The following is a 24733-nucleotide window of genomic DNA, read 5'->3' as shown; positions in this document are numbered from 1 at the left end:
CGATGAGTTGTCAACTGCGGAGTTAGAGAAAATAGAACAGAAGATAAGAAAATAGGGGAGAAAGAGACCCAAGAGAAAAGGAAAAAATAAAGAGAGCGGTATATCTCTCTCTTGTCCTTGTAAGCCAGTTGATATGTTTTTCAGGACGTCTTGCCCCACATCCCTATATACCCTGGCGCCATATCAAACATGAGCAGCGCTATAAACAGACCAGTGACGCCCCCCCCCCCCATAGTGTTTTTACAAGTTATGGGAGAGAAGAGAATATAGAAAAGCCATAGTAGAGAGAGAAGGCAGATAAAGTTAGGAATAGATAATAGTTTGTTAGTGAAACTACTATCAATCCTACTATCTGTTTTCTTTTTATTTATTTATTTTTTTAATAAAGAAGAATTACTCATCTTTTAGTCACCCTAGGGTGTAAGTACGACGGAGCCGTCTCGAACGGTTGAAGACTGAGATAACAAGATACACAACTGAAGAACAAAGAAGGTGATGATCTGTGGCGTAATGAGTAAAACAAAATGAAAACATGTGGAGCACAACGTGGCAAACGTTGGATTTCTATATAGGCACGAGCGATCGAGCGAAGCGAACAAGCAAAGATGCCATTTAATTTGAAAATATTATTTTCGTGAGAGGTCATCTAGAAAATCATTTTTAAGATATTAAAATAATTAACCCCTGACCCTTTCATTTCTCTTGCGGTCTTTTTGTTTTGTTTTGTTTGCTCAGTGGTGGAAATATGTAAGGGGCAGGGGCCCCAATGCCCCCACATCCGTAGGCCCTAGGTCATGGGTTACGATAGTGTGAAGAATGAAGATTTAGCAAAATATGGCATAAATTGGAAAGAAAACAGTCAAAAGTCTCGTTTTTGTTGTTTTAATATTTGGAAGATCCTATAGTAAGAAGAAATAGTGAACAACATGAGAAAATAGTGATCATGGTGAACTATAACAGATCTAACACCGCCATATATATGATACACCAACCAACAACAACAACAACAACCTTTTAAGTATAATTGAAATTAATCACAATCTTGACTCGAATGAGAGGTTCAATTTAAAACTGTGTCAAACGCCAAAATGAAATGTTATCTTAAAAGATCTTAAAATATCTGACGCCAAGTTTAAAAGGTGTGTGTTTGCTTTTGTGGTTTGTACAGGTATGAAACATTTCAGTTGTTTGACAAAGAGATTAATCCCGTCAAATATCCTTTTCAAACTTGAGAGAATTGGTTTTCTGATATGTTTGCAGAGTCCTTGTTCGTGTCTTGTTCGAAGTTTTGAACTTGTGTTTCCCGTACCCCTTTCTGGTGTCAATTTTAAATTTAAACCGATCGAGCCAGATAGAGGCCTGATTTATTTTGGTTTCTATCACTCTAAGAAATAATTTATGTTCCAATTTCCTTATTCCGTATTTCCTGAATGTCCTCTTGTTCATTTTAATGAGAATTCCATATGTCGAGATTCGAAGATGGTCGACATCTTATATTTAACTCTGCAATCGATTAATTTATGCAAATTGCAATTTTGCCAGAGCTCTGTGATACAGGAAACAAAATTTAGGATATTGTCGTCCCTATTTGATGGATATTGATCTTGTATCATGATGCTATATCGGACTTTTGTCATTTTGGATGTCGTCTGACGCGAGAGCGAGATGGAGTTCCTACGAGTTGGGATGTTGCTCCTATTTCACGTATTTTTCTTCTCTGGATATTCACAATCGAGATCTCTTAGGCCGAGAGAAAAGGTAAGTGACCTTTTCTTCTTCAAAATTTTTATGAAAATATTTTTTTGTACTATTGTTAAAACAAAATACATAAGACTAATATCATAATAATAATAATAATATTCCGCATTTACATAGCGCTTAATACATCGGAACGACGTCTCTAAGCGCTTTACAGACATATTATTACCCCGGTCATCGGATTCTTGCATGTCCGCATACAATGTATGCACCTTCTCCACTCCCTGGGGAGCATTCCAACAAGAGTTCCAAGACTCAAATGCTAGGCATACTATTATAGGCTTTCACATCCTACCGGGTACCCATTTCACACCTGGGTGGAGAATGGCAAAGTGTGGATTAACGCCTTGCCAAAGGACGCTAAGCCATGGTGGGATTCGAACACACGATCCTCATATACATTGTCTCCAAAACACACTTGCCCAATATCATAACTGCAGTTTTTTTTTTATCCTTTAATTTGATTTATGATAAATTTGAATGTATTAGAATTGTTAATGTTATTAATCAAAATTACATGTGAATCGTTTTTTTCCAATAGATCTGACAGGTAAATTAACAAAATCATTCTATTTCCCCCTCCTCTGCCTCCCATTTCTTCTTCTTCTTCTTTTACTTTTACTTCTTCCTCTTATTTTTTCCTTCTTCTTTAATAAATAACAAAAAGGAGAAAACATATGAAAGTAATAAATAAATAGACAAAATAAATCGAAAATGAATATAAGAAATTAAAGATTAAAAAGAGATACAGTCAAAATTGGAACAGATTCATCAATTCCAAGCTTTGAAATGCGTTTAAAAGCACGATTGTCCGTCGTGTTGACTTGCGGTTGCATATAGTATCATGCTATAAAATATATATTCCATCTCCCCCTTTCAGGAAAAAAAATACATTTTTGGCTATAAAGGTGACGCAGAGACTCAATTTGATATTGGTCATGTTGGTTAAACATGACTCACTCTTGAAACTGTTAAAACTGAATGATAATCCGATTACTTCACCAAATCAACATAGAGCTTCCAAAAATCTGTTGACACTCTCAGTTAATAATTTGCCTAAGTTATTTGTGATTCTTATCATATTTGTGCCCATGATTACCAGCTATAAGTGAGAAATTACATTGTTCAATATTTTATTTTGGACAATGTATTTGTATATGTATTTGGACAATGAGATTCTTTTCTAACAGTCTAAGTGGGATATTTACCTTACTTTTTATGTCAAAATCCAGATGAAATGAGGGCAAAATACACGATCATTTTATGCTATTTAATGTGTTCTTCTTGTGTCATAGGAAATTGATACACTCAAAAGGGCGGTTCGAGATTTATTTATGATATACCAAGAGGAAAGCTTGAAGACGAGACTAGTCGGTGTGATCCGAGGCGAAGCGGGGAAACCCCTGAATGAAAACGAAGACCACGTGACAAACGAACCAGGTGGGTGTGTCACTGTGTCTTAAACTCCGCATGCAATATTGTGTTCTTTTATCTTCCATTCTCTCTCTCTCTCTCCTTCTTTCGGACACAAAGTTTGTCAAACACATTACCTGGGTTTTTTTCTTTCTCATATTCCCCTATTATGAAAAGCTTTATATTATTTGGTCAAGAGGTCTACTTTATGTCCATTACAAGCAATAGAACCTTCGAATACGACAAGATAATACCGAAAATAGTGTGAGGTGATGAATATCCTCCAAACTGAAGTTAGAATAATCCCTTCCGTCATGCTTGCTGCTCATCAGTATTTTCAGTGTATATACTGACAAATAAATTAAATAAATGAATAAACACACTTTAGCGAACATTATAGGTGGTAGAATACAAAATCAATCCCACATAGTAAGGCCATCGGTTTGACGCTTTGCTGATCTCTTTGTCATTTTGAGCACCGCTGTACCCTAACTACAATCCCTCTGTATCAATACATGAAGAATTCATAGCAAGATATAGCAATTTTCCTTTTTTTTCTCGATATAGGGCAAATATCTTCTGACGGAAACTTCACTGGGTTGGATGACATATCAACGTCACTTCTTGATACAAATAAAAACGGCGACGATGATGATGACGATGTTGACGACGACAAAAAGAAAGACTTGCTTCTCCGAATCTATTCCATATTACGCAAAACCTCTCAAAAGGCTTATGTCAATGAGTCGGATGATGAGCAGGACATTGAAAACCACCGGGGAGAGGCAGACGATGACAGTTTAAGTGCGTACTCTAAACCCAATCACAACCATCTTACTTTGATGCCGTTAAACGAAATATTCCCTGCAAACCCAACAAACGATTCAAACATTAACATTTCCGTTTACGGTGCTATAAATGAAAGCAAACTGATGGCTTTAGCGAACGAGACTAGGACAAATGTAGACTGGTCGTACATTCCTTATTCGACCGATTCGACGACGAAACTAAGTGAAGACGACGAAATGGTGCTGAGGAATGCAACACTGACCACTATCGACGATGTCGAGTTCACAAATAATATGTATCCTACAGATGGCGGTGGTGGCGGTCAGGAATTGTTTGAGAACAAACGCAACGAGCAGGACATCGAATACTTACCAAGAACGATGTCGGATGAGAAAAGGGGTGACATTAGCAGGGATGAAATTAGAGATGAAAACGAGAAAAATCACGACAATGATTTTATTAGCATTAAACGAAGTAAAATAGACTTGCATTACCAGATTGTTGCTCATTTAGAAAATGATACTTCAACATTTTATAACCACTCTACAAAAGAAAGTCTCGATCGAGAAGTTAGTGACGGTGGAAAATACATTGGTGATGATGGTGACAAAAAGGTCGATGTTGTAGATGATGACGATGATAGCGACTATGAAGAAGCAAATAACGATGATGATCATAATGGCAATATTTATGTTCTTGATCATTATTTCGCTGACGACGGCGACGATGATGATGAAGAGGACGATGATTATTATGATGATGATATCCATGATGTCGATGTCGACGATGGTTATGATGGGGACGGTAATCATTATGATGAAGATATCGATCAGTTCGATGATGAGGGTGACGACGATGGTGACGACCATGCTGATGATGAGGACGATGATCAGTACGATGATGAAATCGATAATGTCGATGGTGAGGATGGCGGCGATATTAACGATGATGATGATAATGATGCCTTGCCTTTCGTTACAAAACCAAACGATGAAGAGCATGCTTACGACAACCAAAGAACATATAATCGCGTTTTCGAAACCGGAGTGTATTCTCATATAAACGAAGTCGATGATAATCACCATGGTCGTACATCAATTGAAGATAGAGATGCTGAAAGATTCCTCCGCTGGATGCTTAGATACATCCTCCGAAGAATGGATGAAGGATCCAAATCAGAGAGAAAATTGAAGGTTGGCGAGGAACTACTGCCGTCTGAAGGTTTGTGAAATGTTTTTGTGCACTTGATCTAAAGCCCGGGGGGGGGGCACTCAGTATATAATGCATAGTGGGTTTGTGCCGCGGAGGGGACCCCCATTTTTACACTCAAATTTCCGATCCAAGGCATAGCATTTTTGTCTTATTGAGAAAAAGAACAAAGAAAGCCGTTCCAAGGCATAGCATTTTCTTCTTATCGAGAAAAAAGGAAGACAGAAATCCGCTCCAAAGCGTCGCATATTTTTCGTTACGCCGTTCCGGTCGCATTGAAGCTGCAATTTTGGTGAAAAGCGGCCGAGAGCGCTGTCCGACCATCGCCTCTGCGCGAGCGCACTCGGCGGCCGTGCCGCCGGGCTAGCTGCATCATGCACGCATGCCCGTTCCATAGGGATGCATACAAGCTCACACGCTGGCGATCCGTTCCAAGGACCCCCGTTTTTACAAACATTTGTCGTTCCGAAGCCCGTTCCGAGGACCCTCCTTTTTACAATAAGCCCGCTCCAAGGCCCCCGTTTTTTGTCTCGCCCGCGGCACACCCCTACCACTTTTTTGGTCGAGTGCCCCCCCCCCCCCCGGGATCTAAAGGCAGTTGGTCTACATATTAGCTAGTCTAACAACACATGGGCTAAACACATTTGGTCTAATTGTTGTTGGTCTACACTACAATTTCCATATCCACTTGGTGTTGTTGTTGTTGTCGTTGTTATCTTGGATTTTAAGGCGCGTACCACTCAGATATGAATATTCACTCCAATTTATTCTCATTTACTCTAAAGCCCAGACGTTCTAATTTTCACTTCGTTACTCCTTGGTCAAACGACTGTTAGGTTCATAAACAACTGGGGGTTGTGGCGTGCACCTGTAATCCAAGCTATGTGGGGAAGTTACAAATTGATGCAGAGGTTCGAGGTTCGAGCCCTGGTCACGTCTGTAGGATGGTGACAATAAAGGTCGGTCCAGACATAAAGGGCATATCTGATTAATACACGTCTAACAAAACTCAATTACATACACTCAGTTCATCTGATCATAGAGAGTAAGCGGCGTGGACCAAGTGGATATTAGACGAAATTTGTCTAGCCTATTCAGACAAAATTGTAAATGGGCTAAATAGCAATTAGACCAAATGGTTATACTATATAGGCGAAATCGGGTAAGGCAAAACCAAAACGAAAAACGCATACTGAAGGTGAGGGATTAATTGTCTGAAAAGTTCTTGTTCGCCTAATGATCAAGACTGACAATAATAAGGGGAATTAATTTACAAACCAATGATTGAAATGAATGTATTGGATAGCTGGACGGGGATCCCTTTCAGGTTATCGTATGATAATTATTAAATAATTAGTTCAGTAATTATATTTGCATCCGTATGATTTCTTTTGTTCTCTTTTTCTTTCCTGTAATACATATATGTACGCATATCAGAATAAGTCTACTATACTTTTTTCATTTCCAAGGGGTATCCACACTTTACAAGCTTTGCTTTTTAGTGGATCCCCTCATTTCCATTTTTGCTCTATATTATACTGTTTTTTCTGTTTGTTTTTTTACGAATGTAAGAATGCCCTTCTGTAAAATTGTACTTGATTTGTATTACTTTATATTACTTTGTATTATGTTTTTTTGAATGGAAATGAAATAAAAAGAATTGAAATTGAAATTTGAAATTGAAATATTAAACGTTACGAATGAATATTTATTTCATCGCTCTGCCGAGGTGACGAAAGATTCGCAAGTACGATAATCACGGACATTTTCTGTTCGCCGTTCTATACATTACATGACTAATAAACGATACAATCTTCATATGCATATATACCAGTTGAAACAAAAGCTTATTTTGATATGTTTTATACCAGAATGTTTCGATTTCTGTAATTTTTCAGACGAATCTTCTGCTACTATTCGAAGATATCTAGCAAAAAGCTTACAAAAAGAACGGACTGTCGCTTCCATCGGCGGAGAGGGCAGCATTGAATCTAGAAATGGTGGGTTGACACCGACAACGAACGACAGGCTGAGAAAGGGAGAGAGGCCTTCATCACGCCTTTCTCTTGAAGAGAAATATAAAGATCCAGGGGTACTTCTACAGAGCATCATTAAAAGAGAAGGTGGATTTAGGTCTAGTTCAATCCTCTCTATCTAAAAGAATCCACTCATGAAAAAAATTACATTGATTGAATGTTTAACATGTTTTTAAAAGAAAATAATGGAGTCCAAAATGAAAGAAAATTTCGTCCCACGAAATGATTGACAAGCAACATAAAAAGAAAATGTATCAAAAAGAAAAGAGTAAACAAAAAGATCATTCCTCCACTAGAGGTGCGCAATAAAGGCATTCTTATTGGACATAATGGGGTGCATCATTACAATTTCAAATTTAACGGGGAGCACCCGCACCTTTGACACCCCACCCTTTTAATCAAAATCCAGCATTTTATTGACAACTTTAGGTTGTATTTTCATCATCTCTATCTCCTATTTCTGTTTCATATTTTGTTCTTTTATTTCAGACTTGGAAAGACGTAACCAAATCCGAGACCTCGTGACAAGATTGCGCCAAAGATCGGAGATCGCAAGAATGAAGTCTACCCCATGAACCTGAACGTTTACAACAAGTCCAACAGCCCATTCATTGCACAAACCAAGTGTAGTTCTTATAACATCGGCGGTCAGGCGTGCTTAGATTCTTTACAAATCATTAAAATTGGATTTAAACCAAAAAACCTTTCGAAACATGCTTGTCATCAGAGTTCCTTTATTTTAGGGACCGAAAAACATATTCAGTAGTAGACCTACATGAGCATGATGAGTGGCTGGGTATAGCGTTGCACTGCCGAGAGAGCGGTCTTGTTAATAAACATGATAAAAGGGAAGAAGAGAAAAGAAAAAAGGCAAAGAAGAAAGACCATCATATAGCCGTAAGCGGGAATCGTTTATTAGGGAGACAAAATGTGTTAAAGGACACGTCCCCCCCCCCCCAGGGGGGGGGGGCTGTCAAATGTATTGCTGTACACATGCGTGACCAAATTATTTCCAAACACCCCCGAAACGAGTAATTCTCGATGTGCAAAATAAACCCCTAAAACTTTTTCGCTGGCTTCATTTACACATTTTGGCCCCTAAACAAGTTGTCGCCAGAGTATGACCCCTATACAAGTTTTGTCTACTTGCTAACAATAAGCTTAAATAGACAAAACAATATTCATGGGTATTGCATGCCCCCTGTGCAGTTAAGGTTACAATCGGGAAGAACCCGAACACTTTTCAGAAACGAGAAGGAAAAAGCTTGGGAGAAAAACATAACCTAAACACGTTTGGCTAGTCTTAAAAAAGCTATGGTGAAAAACATACCCTAAATACGTTTGACCCCGAGATTGACCATTGACCAGTCTTTCAGAACCACTCTGTTTTGAAAATCGGTGTCTTTTATACCCTTAACGAGTGCACGCGCCGCCCGCGTCTAAAACTGAAAACACCCCTTTAAACACGTTTTTTTTTGGGGGGGGAGGGGGGTCACGCATGTGTACAGCTATGTGTTTGACTGCCCCCTCCCCCCGGGAGTCCACCCCAACAAACAGTTGATTTGAATAAAAGAAGAATAATCCATCAAGCATATTATTGAAAATATCTTTAAAATGGGACGTAAAATAAGACAGTTATATGAGTTTTCAAAGTTTCGCTTACATTCACATCCTCGTCGGTATGCATATTAACAGACTGATGACGACACCCACTCACTGAAATAATCAAAATTCAAATTTTCTCCTCATTGTCATGCGAATTAACATTTTATTCCTCCCTGAAAATGTGGAATTACCATTATTTTAATATTTTTTGGTCCTTGTTGTCAAATCCATAAAAATTGAAATATTGTATAATTCAAACAATGAAAAACAAAAGAAATAGTAAGTGAAGGACATCATCGACTCTCTGATTTGCATATCACTGAGTTGTGCATTTAACTGTTTTGTGATAAAAAGCGAAAATTAAAATGTCATAATTTTGTTATTTTGTTATCGATTCAAATCAACATTAAATGTGGAGGTGCCGTGTGGAGGTGCCGTGGCCGAGTGGTCTAAGGCGCCTGGCTATACATGGAAAGTTCGGGGTTCGATCCCCGGCCGCGGCACCTATGCCCGTGAGCAAGGCATTTAATCTACAATGCTCTTTTATCCTGCTTTCAAATAAATGGAAATGCTATATGCATTATTGCATATGAAAATGAGATCTGTTGTACAAGGTGTCCACTTGTTTGTTAAAAAAAAAAAAATTATCTGGGGTGGACTTGATCTTTAAATTTTCAAGAACACATAAATGTGATTTGTAAGTAAGGGAGTGAAACAACCAAGTTAAATTATGAAACTTTGTGTAAGGGGTTGTTATTAATAAAAAGTCTATAAAATGAGATCTGTTGTACGTTTTGAATGGAATTTGTGGTTCAAAAAATACGATTGAAAGATCAGGGAGTTCCGAGGGACAAGATCCATGGACAAGATCCATGCACACCCCCACTCCAGTCCCGCCCCCATCCAAGCTCCGCATTCCGATTTTCTTTGTGACTCTTTAGTCGCACTAACTTAAAAACATGCATATTATATTACAATCTCATTTTATTTGTTCCATAATTTACTATTTGTTGTATTATAATTACTATTTCGGATGATTTTTTTCCATCTTAATTACCATACCCAACCTCTTTTACTTTGTTCCTGTCTCCCTCCCTTCCTCTTATTTCACTTTTTCTTTCTTTCTAACATGTTCTCGCTACTTTGTCCTACCTCTGACGCATTCCTGTTATGCTTGGTATTTCCATTAATTTCATATTGTGCATAATTATTTTGTAGAACCCTTTAATTAATTTTGCCTATTTTATTTTAAGTCATACGTTATATGTCTATGTATACCATTTGTAAAGTTATTTTCAGTGTATGATATATACTGTTCTATAAATATATAAGCTATACGTTTTTATGACAGACTGCATGGTCTTGTAGAGCACTCAGTTATATTTATAGATTCCTTTATTACATTGGCGTAAATCCGTGACGTCATGCTATTCAAGTGGTTGATTGGTTTGATTTGATTTGATTTGATTTTATTTTATTCACCAACGATAACAACATATTTACAGATGTTTACATATTACATTATTATGTCATGCATATAAATATTACAGAAATGAAACATACATGTATATGTTAAGAGCTGATAAAAGGGACCAGAAAATATCACAAGTGCTAGTCGAGCCTGGCCCCTACACATATTAGTAATATAGGCGAATATTGAACTTTAAAGTATGTTTTTTTTTTTGATTGATTGATTGATTGATTGATTGATTGATTGATTGATTGATTGATTGATTGATTGATTTAGTGAGTGAGTGAGTGAGTGAGTGATTGATTGATTGATTGATTGATTGATTCACATTAGTTACTGAAACTTACAGCGAGAGAGGGGGTGAGTATATGTCACAACTTCAAAATCCACATACAGTAATAATCAACCAAACAAAGAGGTGGATCAACCATAGAGATGTATACTAGTATACATCTCTATGGGATCAACCCATCCATTTGTTATTTTACAACGTCGCCCTCTTTTGTTTTGTAAATGAAGCTGCATGTTTACATGTACAATCGCTGCTACCTACAGCGCATGGAACTAGCTCCATGCATGCTCTGTATACTGTAATTTGTTGTTTTACGGTAGGCCCTACAGTATACTAGGTACCGGTACACTGACTGTATGGAAGCACGATCCCATAAAACTCAGCTACCTGCCTGAGCTCCAGACATCGAATACATTTCAGGAAATCTCTCAATCGGGATGAGGGTAAACTCCAATTCCATGCGATCTTGGTGAATTAGTAGAAGAAATCAAGATGGATAGCATTATTCCTCCAGAGTTTCCAGAGGGAGTCTTTGTGGAAGATGGTAAGAAAATACTGTCTCAGCACTAGTCTAACGTTGTTAAAGGGGAATCCAGCCTTGGCCATAAAATGTTGTGTTGGGAAGAAAAAAAATAAATTAAACAGAATGGTGAAAGTTTGAAAGAAATCGGACAAGCAGTAAGAAAGTTAGAGCTGCTTTAAAATTGAGATCACTAATACTTTGTAGATTTCAAATTGGCAACTGAGTAAGTAAATTATGACAAGGGGCAAGGACAACTTTCCAATAGGCCATGTACTTTATTATCAGGGATTTGTGGTTTTCTCTTAAGTACCCATTCTCCTGGGGCAGTAATCTAACTACAACCCAGGTAGTATATTGTTTTATGTCCTCATGAAAGAAAAATATAATTTGAAATAAAACTTTTGGAAAAAATGACATTTTAGCCATAATGTGTATTGGAGTACATGGAAGAGTAGTCCTTGCCTTACATCACTATGGCATCCCATATGCGGCCAATTTGAAGTCTCTATGGGTATAGTGATTACCAATAATTACATCTTTTAAAAATTCATAACTTTTTTGTTGTTTGTCCAATATTGTTAAAACTTTCACCTATCAACTTGTCTGAATTTTCTTTTCCTTATAAAAACAAGTTTTTATTTGGGTTGGATTCCCCTTTAAGTACCGGTAACGTCATGAACGTTACTCGTTACGTTAGGCCTAACTTTTAATCCCCTGATTTTTCCCATTCTGTATCAAGAAATGACAAGAACAGCAAAAGTCTCACATGTAGACCTACTAAATATGTAATTATGTAGGCAAAACTGATGGGTAATCCTGGGGCTGGGTTTTCATGGTTTTAGGGGACTAAAAGTGTTTTCGGGACCAGGTCACAAAAATTCTAAATTTCTATTTTTTACTTTAATACTAATCAAATAGGCCTAGGCCTAGTCTATTGTTTCTGCGCGAGTCCCACACAATCAGTATACCCAGTTGTTGTGTGTCCGGACAGGTTGTGTGTCCGGACGATCAATTTTAGAAAGTCATTTGGAAATATTTACAACCAAAGTTTCATCAATTTTTAGTACAAAATGCTAGGAAATATTAGAACAAAATTGAAGATGATTATAACTATTGAATTCATATTTTTAGTGTAATCCAAAGACAAAAAAGAAGGCTTCAAAAATATAAACTGAAGTGTCCGGACACCGACCCCCCATCCTATCAGCCACCAAATTTTAAACAAATCTACATTTACATGCATATTCCATGAGGGACTGCACGTCTATCTTGTTATAGCCCATTTGTGGTGGTTGGTGGTGCAGCCAGTATAGTGGGCAGTAGGGCCTAAGTTGGACCATATTTAAAGACAAGAAAATATGTGAAGAATTCTCACAGTGATTTTCAAAAGAAATGATGCAAAGAAAGTTAGTAATGCAATCTTGACTCCTTGTAGACTATCCGCTGTTTCTGAGAAGTTTTTTAAAAACAATTTCTGATTTTTTTTCTCCTCCTTTCCCTTTGATGAACTATAAAATACCCCCAAAATGTCTCTTTTTTGCTTTTTTTTATGGTGATACAAACTCTTCGTCCATGATGTATTCTTTAAAAATCTATATTACATGCTCTCCTAGAGAAAGAACACATGATTCACTGATAGATAAAGAGGCAGTTTAAGTGAAATATATACTAAACTGGGGAGAGTTGTTCACAAGTGACATCATACATCTTTATCGCATTGCCAATAGGAGGATCTCCATAGCATTAGTAATCGCAATATTCAAATGCTCATAACATTGTCATTATTTGTCCGCTTTTTTTTCAAATTTTTGTTTATCTGTTTCTTTGATTTTTCTGGTTTCATTCTCCTTTAATTATTCCCCTTTCAACAGAGAAAACAAAGCGTATGAATAAAAATCAACATTTTTAAAAAAACAATCAGCTTACCAGTATACTATGTTGAAAAAAGGTCTAGATCTAGGCCTATGTGATATTAAAACATTTAACAAAACAATTAGCTTACCAGTTTATTGAAATATCAGATGTAAATTGTTATTCCAAAGAGCCAGTCTCTGGTTTCATCGATCGTTCCTCATCATGTTCCTATTGCAGCTTGGGCATAAATGCACCAGCCAATCATGTTCATGCTACCATTTTCAGTTCATCATGGTTAAACACGAATGTGATTAGCTGGCGCATTTGTTATCGTATTCTCAAGCTGCAATAGAAACATGACGAAGAACGATCGATGGAACCCAAGACTGGCTCTTTGGAATAATTTTTTTTTTTAATTTGCATCACATATTTCAAGAAACTGGTAAGCTGATTGTTCTGCTAAAATGTTAATTTTCATTTGCATGCTTTGTTTTCTCTGTTAAAGTGGGGAATTAAGGAGTGATCAAAAGGGTGCGGTAGCGCATCCTTTTCTCCATAGACCATGTACATGTACTTGTAGTTTAGCGTCGTGCGAAGCACCAGCACACCAATGATTCCCCTCCCCCCCCCCTCGTGGCACCACCCCTGTTGGAGGGTTATTGAAGGGGTGGAGCTGCTGAGATCTAAAGTACTATTCATGAACGTGGAGTAAAACCAATAGAATGTAAACAGATAGTAGTTGAAAAGTACACTGTGGAATTCTAGTATTGAACTTTGATCTGCAGATTAGCACTAGGAATGCACAAACAGACAAGATTGTAAAACAGTGTATGTTTGGTGTATTTGAACGAGATACTGAGAATGAGATGCAGTTAGTACTTTTCATAGTGATGTAAATACATGTAGAATAAGAGTGTAAGACTTTTATTGTAAACTATGTACAGCCATACAGGTCAAAGGTCAGCAACAGGAATGCTGCTTGATACTAAACATCTTCAAACAGTTGTCTACCGTACTTGTCAGATCAAGGCTAATACATGGGTCCCACTTCCCATGTCAAACTCCTTTGGCCAACATGTAGTACCATCAGTTTGGTCTGTTCACTTTTCCAACCTAGTCTCGTTTAGTCTAACTCCCAGATGCTGTTATTTCCTCTTTGTCTTGTAATTATTATAAACTTTGTCAATTTAGACAATTGAATTCATGAATGATAAAATCAAACAGTTCCCTCTATTGAAAAATATACATCCAGGGAATAATTTTGCTTTACAAATTTGAATAGCATTTCTGGTCATAAGAGAGAAGTTCTCAAATCTCAACTGAGTACTAGTAATGTACAGTCCTATGTAAAATACAAAAGACTTAATGCATGGCAGTCTTTCAAAAATGTGGAGCAAATTGCAATGCGATTCCAGGAAAATTATTCCCTTTACATCTCCTCCATGGTGTTTTTTTTTTGTGTGTGTGTGTATGTGTAATTGGGCTTTATGAGAAACAGGCCCAAAATATTACTTTATTATAAAAACAACAAGAATAGAAGGTGCAGTACTCATTTTTCAAAAAGAAGAGAGCAACAGAACTCGAAAAAAAAGTGGTCAAGAGAGCAAGAATGGTGGATGTACAAAAAGAATGAAGTGTATTGACTACAGGAGCTCTATCAATTTCCTTTTAAAGGGGAATCCAGCCCTGGCCATACAATGTTGTGTTGGGAAGGAGAAAAATAAATTAAAGAGAATGGTGAAAGTTTGAAAGAAATCGGACAAGCAATAAGAAAATTATAGCTGTTATAAAATTGAGATCACTAATACTATGTAGATTTCAAATTGGCAATTGGGTAAGTAAATTATGACAGGGGGCAAGGACAACTTTCTCATAGGCCATGTACTTTATTATCAGGGATTTGGGGTTTTCTCCTAAGTAACCATTCCCCTGTGGCAGTAATCTAAATATAACCCAGGTAGTATATTGTTTTATGTCCTCATGAAAGAAAAATATAATTAAAAATAAAACTTTTGGAAAAAATGACATTTTAGCCATAATATGTATTGGAGTACATGGAAGAGTAGTCCTTGCCTTACATCACTATGACATCCCATATGCGGCCAATTTGAAGTCTCCATGGGTACAGTGATTACCAATATTTACAACTTTTAAAAATTCATAACTTTCTTGTTGTTTGTCCAATATTGTTCAAACTTTCACCTATCAACTTGTCTGATTTTTCTTTTCCTTATAAAAACAAGTTTTTATTTGGGTTGGATTCCCCTTTAAAGAGGTGTTGCATCCCTAAAAATGTGTCATGCCTTATTGCAAGTAATTAATACATGTTTTATGAGTAGGTTCTTATATACAGCAAATGAATTGTAATGTATTTCTTTTTTAGGAAAAGACACTTCTGATCCACCTAAGGTAGAATCTGCTGAGAAAGGTATTATACTTTTTTTTTCATCAGTAAGAAGTAACGATAACAAATGATCAAAGCTTCAGCTTCCATTATTAATATTATATCTCGTTCGTATCGAGTAAGTACTATTGAGACATCCACTGCAATATTGTACCAAATACCCGATCATTTTGTGCATTGCGTGTGTGCCATTATTTATAAATCATCAAGCCTGTCCTACATATGATTTCATTGCTGTTAATCTTATTCATGGTTCAACTATTACCCCAAACAACTTTATGCTTGATAATATGAAAAAAAATCTATAGTTTTTCGTTTTGTGATATCTAATTTATTCTCATTTGTATTTGATCTTAAACTTCAAAAATGTAATAACCCTTTGCATACTGATTTTTTTCTTGGTGATAATTGTGAATAATGGGGGAGTTTTTGAAATCTAGATTTCCATTTTACACCATTGCCTTGGTACTATTCTATGTACTGTAGATGTTATCCAAGAATTGCAATCATTTGTTTTGCTTTACAAAGCTTAGGGAAAAAAACAATATTTACATGTACATAGGTGTACGATTGTTCAATTTAATTGTACGAATGTGAAAATTACAGCGTTTGTATGAAAAGGATGTTAATTATGTTAATAGCCAATTCTTGCGTACTGAAGCTCATTTGATGTATGGCCTTAGCAATAGCAATTTGTTTTTCCTGAAAATTTGATTATCAATTGGCTATTTCGTGCTGGCAAAGAAAAATACATACATGTACATTGTAGTATGGCAAATTTATTTTTGTCAGCAACTGGATACAATTTCATAACAATGGTGTACTACTACAGACTGTATACATTGCCATGAGTAGCAATGCCACTACAAGTTGACTTGTTTTAATGAATACTGTACAAGTCCTTGTGTAATATTTCAAGTGTGATAAATGCTGGTATAATGACCATGTTCACTTTATTATTCTTGCAATCCATCACAATGCAAACTGTACCTAAATTGATCTCAATGCCACATTCTAATACATTCATGCGTAAAATGTTTACAAATATTCATTCTTCATTTTCACACAGATCAAGTATGATACATGTACATTAAATAAAGGCCTAAGAAGCACTGTAGTTCTTGTGTTTACTGTAAAATACAATAACCTTTATTTTATACACACTTATTTCAGAGAGCTACAAAGGTTTCTTATATTGTGATATTATCAGCCCATTCTATGCTTAAAAAAATTGTTTCATTACCCCCCCCCCCTCCTACAAACAAAAGTTTTTTTTACCATTTTGCTCTGAATCAAAACCACAATTTTTATTTAAAATGACAAAATGTGATACTATTCCATTTTCCAAATTCATAAAAAAACTTTCGCAATTTATAAACCATCTGTGTTTTGTTAGTCTTATATACTAGAGTAAAGTAGGTCTATCTCATTTACATGAGCTGTGAAACCTGCAATGTACTCAGCACCCTTTATTCTAAAAGAACAAATCAAGTATACATGTGTGTTGTGTAAAGTGAGCAATCTCTATAATATCTCTATTTGTATAATGTTCATCCTACATTGTATTGTTCCATTTTATGTATTTGTTATTGTGATTACAAACCACCAGACCAAAAAATGAATTCAAAGTTCTCTGTATGTTTTACCTGGTTTTTATTTCATTCTGATATTCATGAACTTTATTACCCATTTCAGAGGCAGACATGGACACCGTTCTCATTACGGTTTTTAAATCTAGTATACTGGAAACCGGTTCAGGTTCAACCAGTTTGGAAGATCGCTTTGCTAGCGTTCCCATTTAATCACACAAAAGTGGTTTTCAAAATCACTTCACGTAAAGCGATATTGTTGCTATGGGAACGCTCTCAGTGGGGTGACACGTTTCGCGCGAAATTCGAAACTGCAGCGTAGGCATTCTACACACAGTGTGTGGAGTAGCGTGCTCAAAATGAGGCAAAGCAATCTTTAAAAGTACATCGCAAGGTGGTTTTCTGTACCGGTTTGGAAGATCGCTTCCAAGATCGATTTGATCGTTCTCATTACATGTTAAACTAGTTTCTCCTAAACTAGTTTCCAGTAAACTGGTTTTAGGAAGGCAGTGAGAATGGTGTCTTTATGTATAATTACTGCTCTAGATTTGTGCTGATTGGAATGTGGTTAGCATTTATTAGCGCTCTGTAAATAGAAATAAACCACACACCTTGTAAATTCATACAAAGTTCCCATGCATTTGTCAGTGTACATGTACATGCCCATGTGACTGGTATTTATTTCCACCCCATGTCCATTAACACGGTTTCCATGCAAAGCAAAAAAAAAAAAAAAAAAAAAAGAAAGAGAAAAATTCTGCTGTATTAGATGTTCATTTTCTTATACTATCAGCAATTCAACATTTCAGTTAAGTTTTTGAAGTTGCATACTGTATATGTACTTTCATTTTTAAATGAAAATTATTGGTGACAAACAGATTGGGTGTAGAATACAATAAGTATCAGTGATTATTTTATACTGTTTATATGTATAAATTGCATTGTCCTGGACCAATTATAATGCTTTATGGTCAGTTTTGCAAGAAACTGTGATTTTCAACAAGATTAAATCTTGTTTATAATCACAATCTTCTCCTTTTCTAGAGCGATGGAAATCTGATTTCCATTGCTCTGAAGAAGAAGTTACCTAATCAAGCTAATGGCATTTAGATATTTTATTTCAGACTATGTAATTCCTCCCTATAAATGACAGATATCTTTAAATAGGAGATATGAGGCTTTTATCAAAATGTTTCCTATCATTAGCACCTATCTTCGAGACTAATGCAAGCATCTTTTTGAAAAAGTAGGATGCACATCACACGTATGGGACAGGTTACATACATGTAGAGAGTAGCCAGTGAATTTTCACTGACCACAGCAGCTAAGCTATTGAAATCCTTGAATCTTATGGGGGGGGGGGGGTTACTTAGATTTGGTTTGGACGGGGGTGTGGGGCTGAAGTTTCAAAACCCATACCCATATTTATGGGTCATTTTGGCTAAAAAGTTACCCATTATTAGGAATTTATTACAGGGGCGGATCCAGGATTTTCCAAAGGGGGGTGAATTTTTCCCTGGAAGATTTGACAAGAAAAAAACCCAGAAGTTATCTCCCAAAATGTAAAGTCATTTCATATTTGCACCCATTTGGACCCATGTTTAAGGTCAGTATCTAAAAATTGGGTCCATGTTTAGGGATTTTCCAGCATAAAACTATACCCCATGTTTAGGGATTTCTTCAAAATAAGCGACCCATTCCAGCGGCATATCCCTGTATGCTTTATTTTGTGAGTACCCCCCCCCTGCCGGGGAATCTTATACCCCTTTCATACTGCCCTCTTCCTTTTTCACCGGCGAACTTCGCCGGCGAACTTCTCCGCCTCGCATTCCTCACTTCCCCGGCGAAGAAAAAAATGTACCCTTTCGCACTGACATTTCTTCCCCGGCGAAAGTCAACGGGCGATTGCAGAACAAACGAAAGAAAATTGTAAACATTACTTCTTACCTATTACAAAAAGGTATCAAAAAAATTAATTACAACATATTTTGGAAGTATTACGATAAAAACAAACAATATCACCTTGTTTTTATATCTTAGCGCATTTTATACATGTAAAAAGTGCTTTTTAATAAATATTGTTAGTAAAAAAAAAAAATGTTCGAGGGTATCTACTTGGCCATAGCATTCAGCTGAGCTTGCAACTATCGCGCGCGGAATCTCGGTGCAGGGGACTTCGGGAGAGAAAAAAATTGACCTCTGACGTCATTAAAGAGGAGAAGTTCTCCGGTTTGCTTTCATACTGGCCTTTTCACCGGCGAACTTCGCCGGTGAAACAGTTTCGCCGGCGAAGTTCTCCACCTCTAGAGGTGGAGAAGTTCACCGGTGAAGTTCTCTTGTGTACCTTTCATACTGGACACTTTCCCCTTCGCTGGTGAACTTCGCCGGTGAAGTTCGCCGGTGAAAGGCGCAATATGAAAGGGGTATTATTGGCTGAGATCGAATTTGTCATTTACAGATCGTAGACAAAGACACTTCATGAAATGCTCATTTGGAAGTTGGAGTTCTTACAATGTTCGCAGGTCCAAGATGTTCTGACTTCTGAATAACCTTCTGGTCAAAATGTCAACTCGTGCTAAAAAAAAGCAATTCTTATTATTCCTGAACCAGTGAAGGTCAATGCTTGTGAAATGAACATTAGTCCTCAGTTGTAACCGTGACAACATTAATTAAAGAAAGTAAATATTGCATCTGCTGCATCTGCTGATTGGATGCAAGAACTGAGTGTGAGTGGAAGTGTACTGCATGCACAGTATTGCACACTAGTCTGCAGGCACAGACCCTGATTGAAATTTTGATCAACAAGTGTGTCTCCACGCAAAGACTAGCACATACAAAACTTGCTGTTTCAATTCCACAAGGCATTCAGAGTAGGCTGCAATTCAGACCCTTAACTCGAATGAAGGGTTTGCACAGCAGACTAATTGTACACTGTGTACATGTACAAACTTTCATTAGACAAAACTAGAAATTAGACAATATGGTTAATGGGATATATTTGGGAAAGCTGCTCTTTAAACAATATATCATAAAAATTTGCCGACATGTACATGTATACATGTTTGATGTTCTAATTCTCATCTCAGTAAAGACAATCCCACAATTCCTTTGGTTAAATTTGACATAGACTCAATTCATGAAGTACAGTGCAGTAAATACCAAACAAAACCAATAGTATATGAGTCAAAACGAGAGAAAATTTTGAACAACTTCCTTTTTAACAGTACAAAGGGTGAGCTTACCTGTATTTGAGATGAACTCGTTATCTTACCTAGTTTTTACCTGTGCTATCTATATATTAGTAACATTGAAGATGGTTCATTTTCTAAGTTTAATTTGTGGTCATATTGTGATCTAAAACTTAATTTTCTCTGTAAATACATTATATGTATGAAATACCCTGTGGATTTATTTTGAAATTTCTAAAGAAAAAAATATAATGGTCCCAAACTTTTTTTCTTTTTTAAATTTTGTTTCTTTATTATATGAAAAATAACACTTGAATGAGATGAAAATTCAGGATTCAGTAATTTTGTTATTTTATAAGTAAATCTATTTAATAGCTATATTAAAGGTTTTTATTTTTTCTAATATCTGTGCTTCCAAACAACATTTGTTATTTTTAATCATGATCATGACATAAAACTTTGTCAATAAATAAAGTGTGGTATGACTTTGTACTTTTTGTTTTTATATTTTGTGCCATACAGTGTATGTACTTTGTTATTAAATCTATTGTCATTCATATTTCCCCCATTAAATATAGGCAACCGTTCCTCACAAACCTGCATTGCTGTACATTGGCTTCACTCCCACGATTCCAAATGCAAACAAGTGTATTTTATCATACAGAATATTACTCCATTCATGATTCTTGCCCATGCATAGTACAAAGTACATATCGACCACAATAAAGGCACCTTGCTGTGTGGGATAATAACATTGAAATTCCTTCTTTTGAATTAAACACTTGACTGGATGCGTAAACGGAGCCTGTAATTTCAATGTTGTACATGTGTATGTAAATGTAAAGGTCTGTTAGAGATATGACTGGATCCATTTTTAATATGTCCTACATGTTTTAGTTTCCGGCTTTTTAATTGAAAAGAAGTTAATAAAGATCTGATTAAATCTTTTCATATTGGTTAACCTGTTTGTCCATATAGTAATATGGGCTACGACATGTATCATTTTGATAATTACAATCATAGACTTGTCTCCCTGCTTTTTTAAGAAAAATCTGTTTCATGATGAATACTAGAACTTTATACTTAAAACACAAACATATAGGCAGTGTACATTTTCAGAGTTATAGTTTCTTAATTTTTTTTTAATATCAAAACAGAGAAGCTTCTTGAGGGGGAGGATGTGCACATGTCCAGCTTCTTGTCCGACTGGGATACGGAAGCTGACCAGGGTGGACGCATGGTCACGGCCGACAGCGGCGATGACCGCTCCATAGACAGTCTTCCTATGTCACCCGACGAAGCCAACTCCAATCAGAATGCCGACATTCCAGTCCGAGGCATGGCGCCGGTCCTGGTTGGCGAGGAAACAAGCCACGCCTTCTTCTGCTTCGCTTGGGAGGACGACGAGTGGACCATAAACGTGGTCCGCAAGCTGGAATCCACCGCATATGGATTCACCTGTGACAACAGCAACCACAAGTGGGATCCCGGCGTTGCCAAGATGGACAAGATTATCAACTGTATCTCCACCTCCAAGAAGCTGGTGCTAGTCTTGTCGCCAGACTTTATGCGCAGTCCATGGTGCACGTATGAGAATATGCGTGCTTTGCGCGTTCATTACACGAACACAGCAAAGGTAATATTGGTGGTGTTGAATGAGATGGATCTCCCGGACTTTCTGGATGGGATACCGACCATTAATGCGATGTCAAGGAACTTTTGGCAGAGATTTGTCGCCGCATTAAGATTAGGTAGGTGAATGGATTGAGAACCAACCTGAAAACTTTTTTTTTTTCATCTCAATATTTACATATTTTCTTTGATACTTTGCTATAAAGATGTGACTTTCTACATTTTATTTGAAAAAAAAAATCTTCCACAAAAGTTGCTTGAAAATCAACAATTCACATCTATATACTATTTCCTTTGAAGTATTTTTATAAACTTTGGTTGGAAATTATAGGAAACATACAGGGAAATGATGAATATTCCCTTCTTCCTTCCTTGACCATGATAGACAGATTTTCTGGAATTTCAGTTGATGTTAAGCTACATCTATAAACATGTTGATTAATTTTACTTTCTCTTTCAGTTTCAATGTTGTTCGGGCACTGCCTCACAAGACATGACCATTGATCTAGATAAATCACAAATATTATAACGAGTTCAAACATCTGTCGCCAGTTGTCAATTTGAATAAAACCTCATAAATCCTTTCAATGAAATAAACAATCATAGGCAAATTTGTATTTCCTTGTATCAATGATATGCAATCCACAAAGGTTGAACTCAAAATGCATTGTCAATATTTTCTTTGTTTTTATTATTCTTGTTTTTGTCTCACCTGCATAGCAGTGTAAGAATATAGGCGCCGCTTTTCCGACGGCGGCGGCGGCGTCAACATCAAATCTTAACCTAAGGTTAAGTTTTTGAAATGACAGCATAACTTAGAAAGTATATGGACCTAGTTCATGAAACTTGGACATAAGTTTAATCAAGTATCACTGAATATCCTGCATGAGTTTCACGTCACATGACCAAGGTCAAAGGTCATTTAGGGTCAATGAACTTTGGCCGAATTTGGGGTATCTGTTGAATTACCATCATAACTTTAAAAGTTTATGGATCTGATTCATGAAACTTGGACATAATAGTAATCAAGTATCACTGAATAATCTGTGCAAGTTTCAGGTCACATGATTAAGGTCAAAGGTCATTTAGGGTCAATGAACTTTGGCCAAATTGGGGGTATTTGTTGAATTACCATTATAACTTTGAAAGTATATTGGTCTAGTTCATAAAACTTGGACATAAGAGTAATCAAGTATCACTGAACATCCTGTGCGCATTTCAGGTCACATGACCAAGGTCAAAGGTCAATGAACTTTGGCCGATTGGGGGTATCTGTTGAATTACCATCATAACTTTGAAAGTTTATGGATCTGATTCATGAAACTTGGACATAATAGTAATCAAGTATCACTGAACATCCTGTGCAAGTTTCAGGTCACATGATTAAGGTCAAAGGTCATATAAGGTCAATGAACTTTGGCCAAATTGGGGGTATTTGTTGAATTACCATCATATCTCTGTAAGTGTATTGGTCTCGTTCATAAAACGTGGACATAAGAGTAACCAAGTATCACTGAACATCTTGTGCGAGTTATAGTAGGTTTCAAAGTCAGCACTGCTGCTATATTGAATCGCGTGATGCAGGTGAGACCGCCAGAGGCATTCCACTTGTCACTTGGAATCACCTTGAGTGATCCCTTTTCATTTGAGTTCAAATAGAAATTAGTGCCTTTAAAAGAAACTTTAAGAAAGTATTAGCCATAAGACCTTTTGACAGTAAATTGCCATTTCCTCTGCTGCCAACTCGTCCACTCATCACATGGTCTACTTTCGTTTAGTCTAATGCCATTCCGTCCATCAACATTTCGTCTCATAACCAGTTGGTCTAATATCCAGTTCATTTTCATTCATTTTGCACAATTTAACACTCAGTCCAATACCACTACAATGGTATATGGACTAAATGGCTATAGGACCAACTGTTTATTAGACGGAATGGCATTAGACTAAATGAAAGTAGACCATGTGGTGAGTGGATGAACTGATGGTAGACCAAAATGATAGTAGACGAGTTGGCAATGGGACAAATTGGCATTAGACGAATTGGAAATAAAGCCTTTTGACTTTTTAAATGATTGTTAATTTTGAAACACCCCTCTTGGTTTGCACCTATTTAGACTTGGTACATGTAGTTTGAATATCTTGTACGTCTTTTTTTGTCTAGAACGTACAATAGATTTAATCAATCACACCTGTTAGTAGTACATGCCTCAGAGGCTCAGAATAATGAACAGAATGTGAATGCTTTTGTATCATGTTCTCTTTCATTTCATTCTTTTGTTAGCGCTCAGCCGCAAATGAACATAAATGCCACTATACAGTGTATATGAAATGTACACTTTATTACTATATTCATGGTTGATTTACATTATTATGCCTTGGTACATTTAAATGGTGTGAAAATTGAAACATTTGTGTGTGGTAGAGTGCATATTACTACTAGTACTTTGCATACAAAATTGCCCCCAAAGACACTTAATAGATCATTAACATTTTGGTTTTCTAACATAATACTCTATTTCATTGTTCTTGATGTGGTGGTGATGATGAGGAGGAGGAGGAAGGGGCTAATTATCATAATGATGATGAGGTTGTTATATTGCTGTTGCTGTGTTGATAATGAATTGAGAATAGTCATGATCTGTTGAGTGTTTACGATAATGAGGATGGTGATGATGATGAATGATAATGATGAAGATGATGATGGTCATGACAATGATTATGACGATGATGATGATAAAGACAGTGATGATGGAGATCTGTGATGATGATGAATGATAATGATGATGAAGATGATGATGGTCATGACAATGATTATGACGATAATGATGATAAAGACACTCGGTGATGATAGAGATCTGTGATGATGATGATGGTAATGATGATAATAGTGATGATGAAGATTCTTGTTGAGCATGGTATTAGGTATTCAGATTTTTATCTTTTTTCATTGGAAATTAATTCAAAACT

General features: G+C 36.5%; 2 protein-coding genes across 4 annotated transcripts in view; both read left to right on the top strand.

Annotated features, from left to right (window-relative positions):
* Positions 1-1633: 1633 nt before the first annotated feature.
* Positions 1634-8036, top strand: LOC129277331 (protein PFC0760c-like). Of its 2 annotated transcripts, XM_064110505.1 has the most exons (6): positions 1634-1758; positions 3054-3198; positions 3739-4733; positions 4794-5181; positions 7068-7292; positions 7695-7850. In XM_064110505.1, the coding sequence occupies exons 1-6, from the start codon at positions 1666-1668 to the stop codon at positions 7778-7780; spliced, it is 1932 nt and encodes a 643-aa protein (XP_063966575.1). In that variant the 5' UTR covers positions 1634-1665; the 3' UTR covers positions 7781-7850. The 2 variants fall into 2 exon arrangements, with proteins under 2 accessions (XP_063966575.1, XP_063966574.1); XM_064110504.1 differs by having other exon boundaries at positions 1636-1758; positions 3739-5181; positions 7695-8036.
* Positions 8037-10831: 2795 nt separating this feature from the next.
* Positions 10832-24733, top strand: part of LOC129277815 (uncharacterized) — a 29193-nt gene continuing 15291 nt past the window's right edge. Inside the window, exons 1-4 of one of the 2 annotated variants that reach the window (XM_064109957.1) lie at positions 10832-10864; positions 10911-11117; positions 15334-15378; positions 21289-21882. In XM_064109957.1, the coding sequence (XP_063966027.1) occupies positions 11066-11117; positions 15334-15378; positions 21289-21882 (691 nt within the window). In that variant the 5' untranslated portion in view covers positions 10832-10864; positions 10911-11065. The other variant, XM_064109956.1, reaches the window with a different exon arrangement.

Source organism: Lytechinus pictus, chromosome 15 (genome assembly GCF_037042905.1).
Source record: "Lytechinus pictus isolate F3 Inbred chromosome 15, Lp3.0, whole genome shotgun sequence".
Lineage (NCBI taxonomy): Eukaryota > Metazoa > Echinodermata > Echinoidea > Temnopleuroida > Toxopneustidae > Lytechinus > Lytechinus pictus.
The sequence above is the reverse complement of the archived record's forward strand: the minus strand, read 5'-3'. Positions and strand labels throughout refer to the sequence as shown.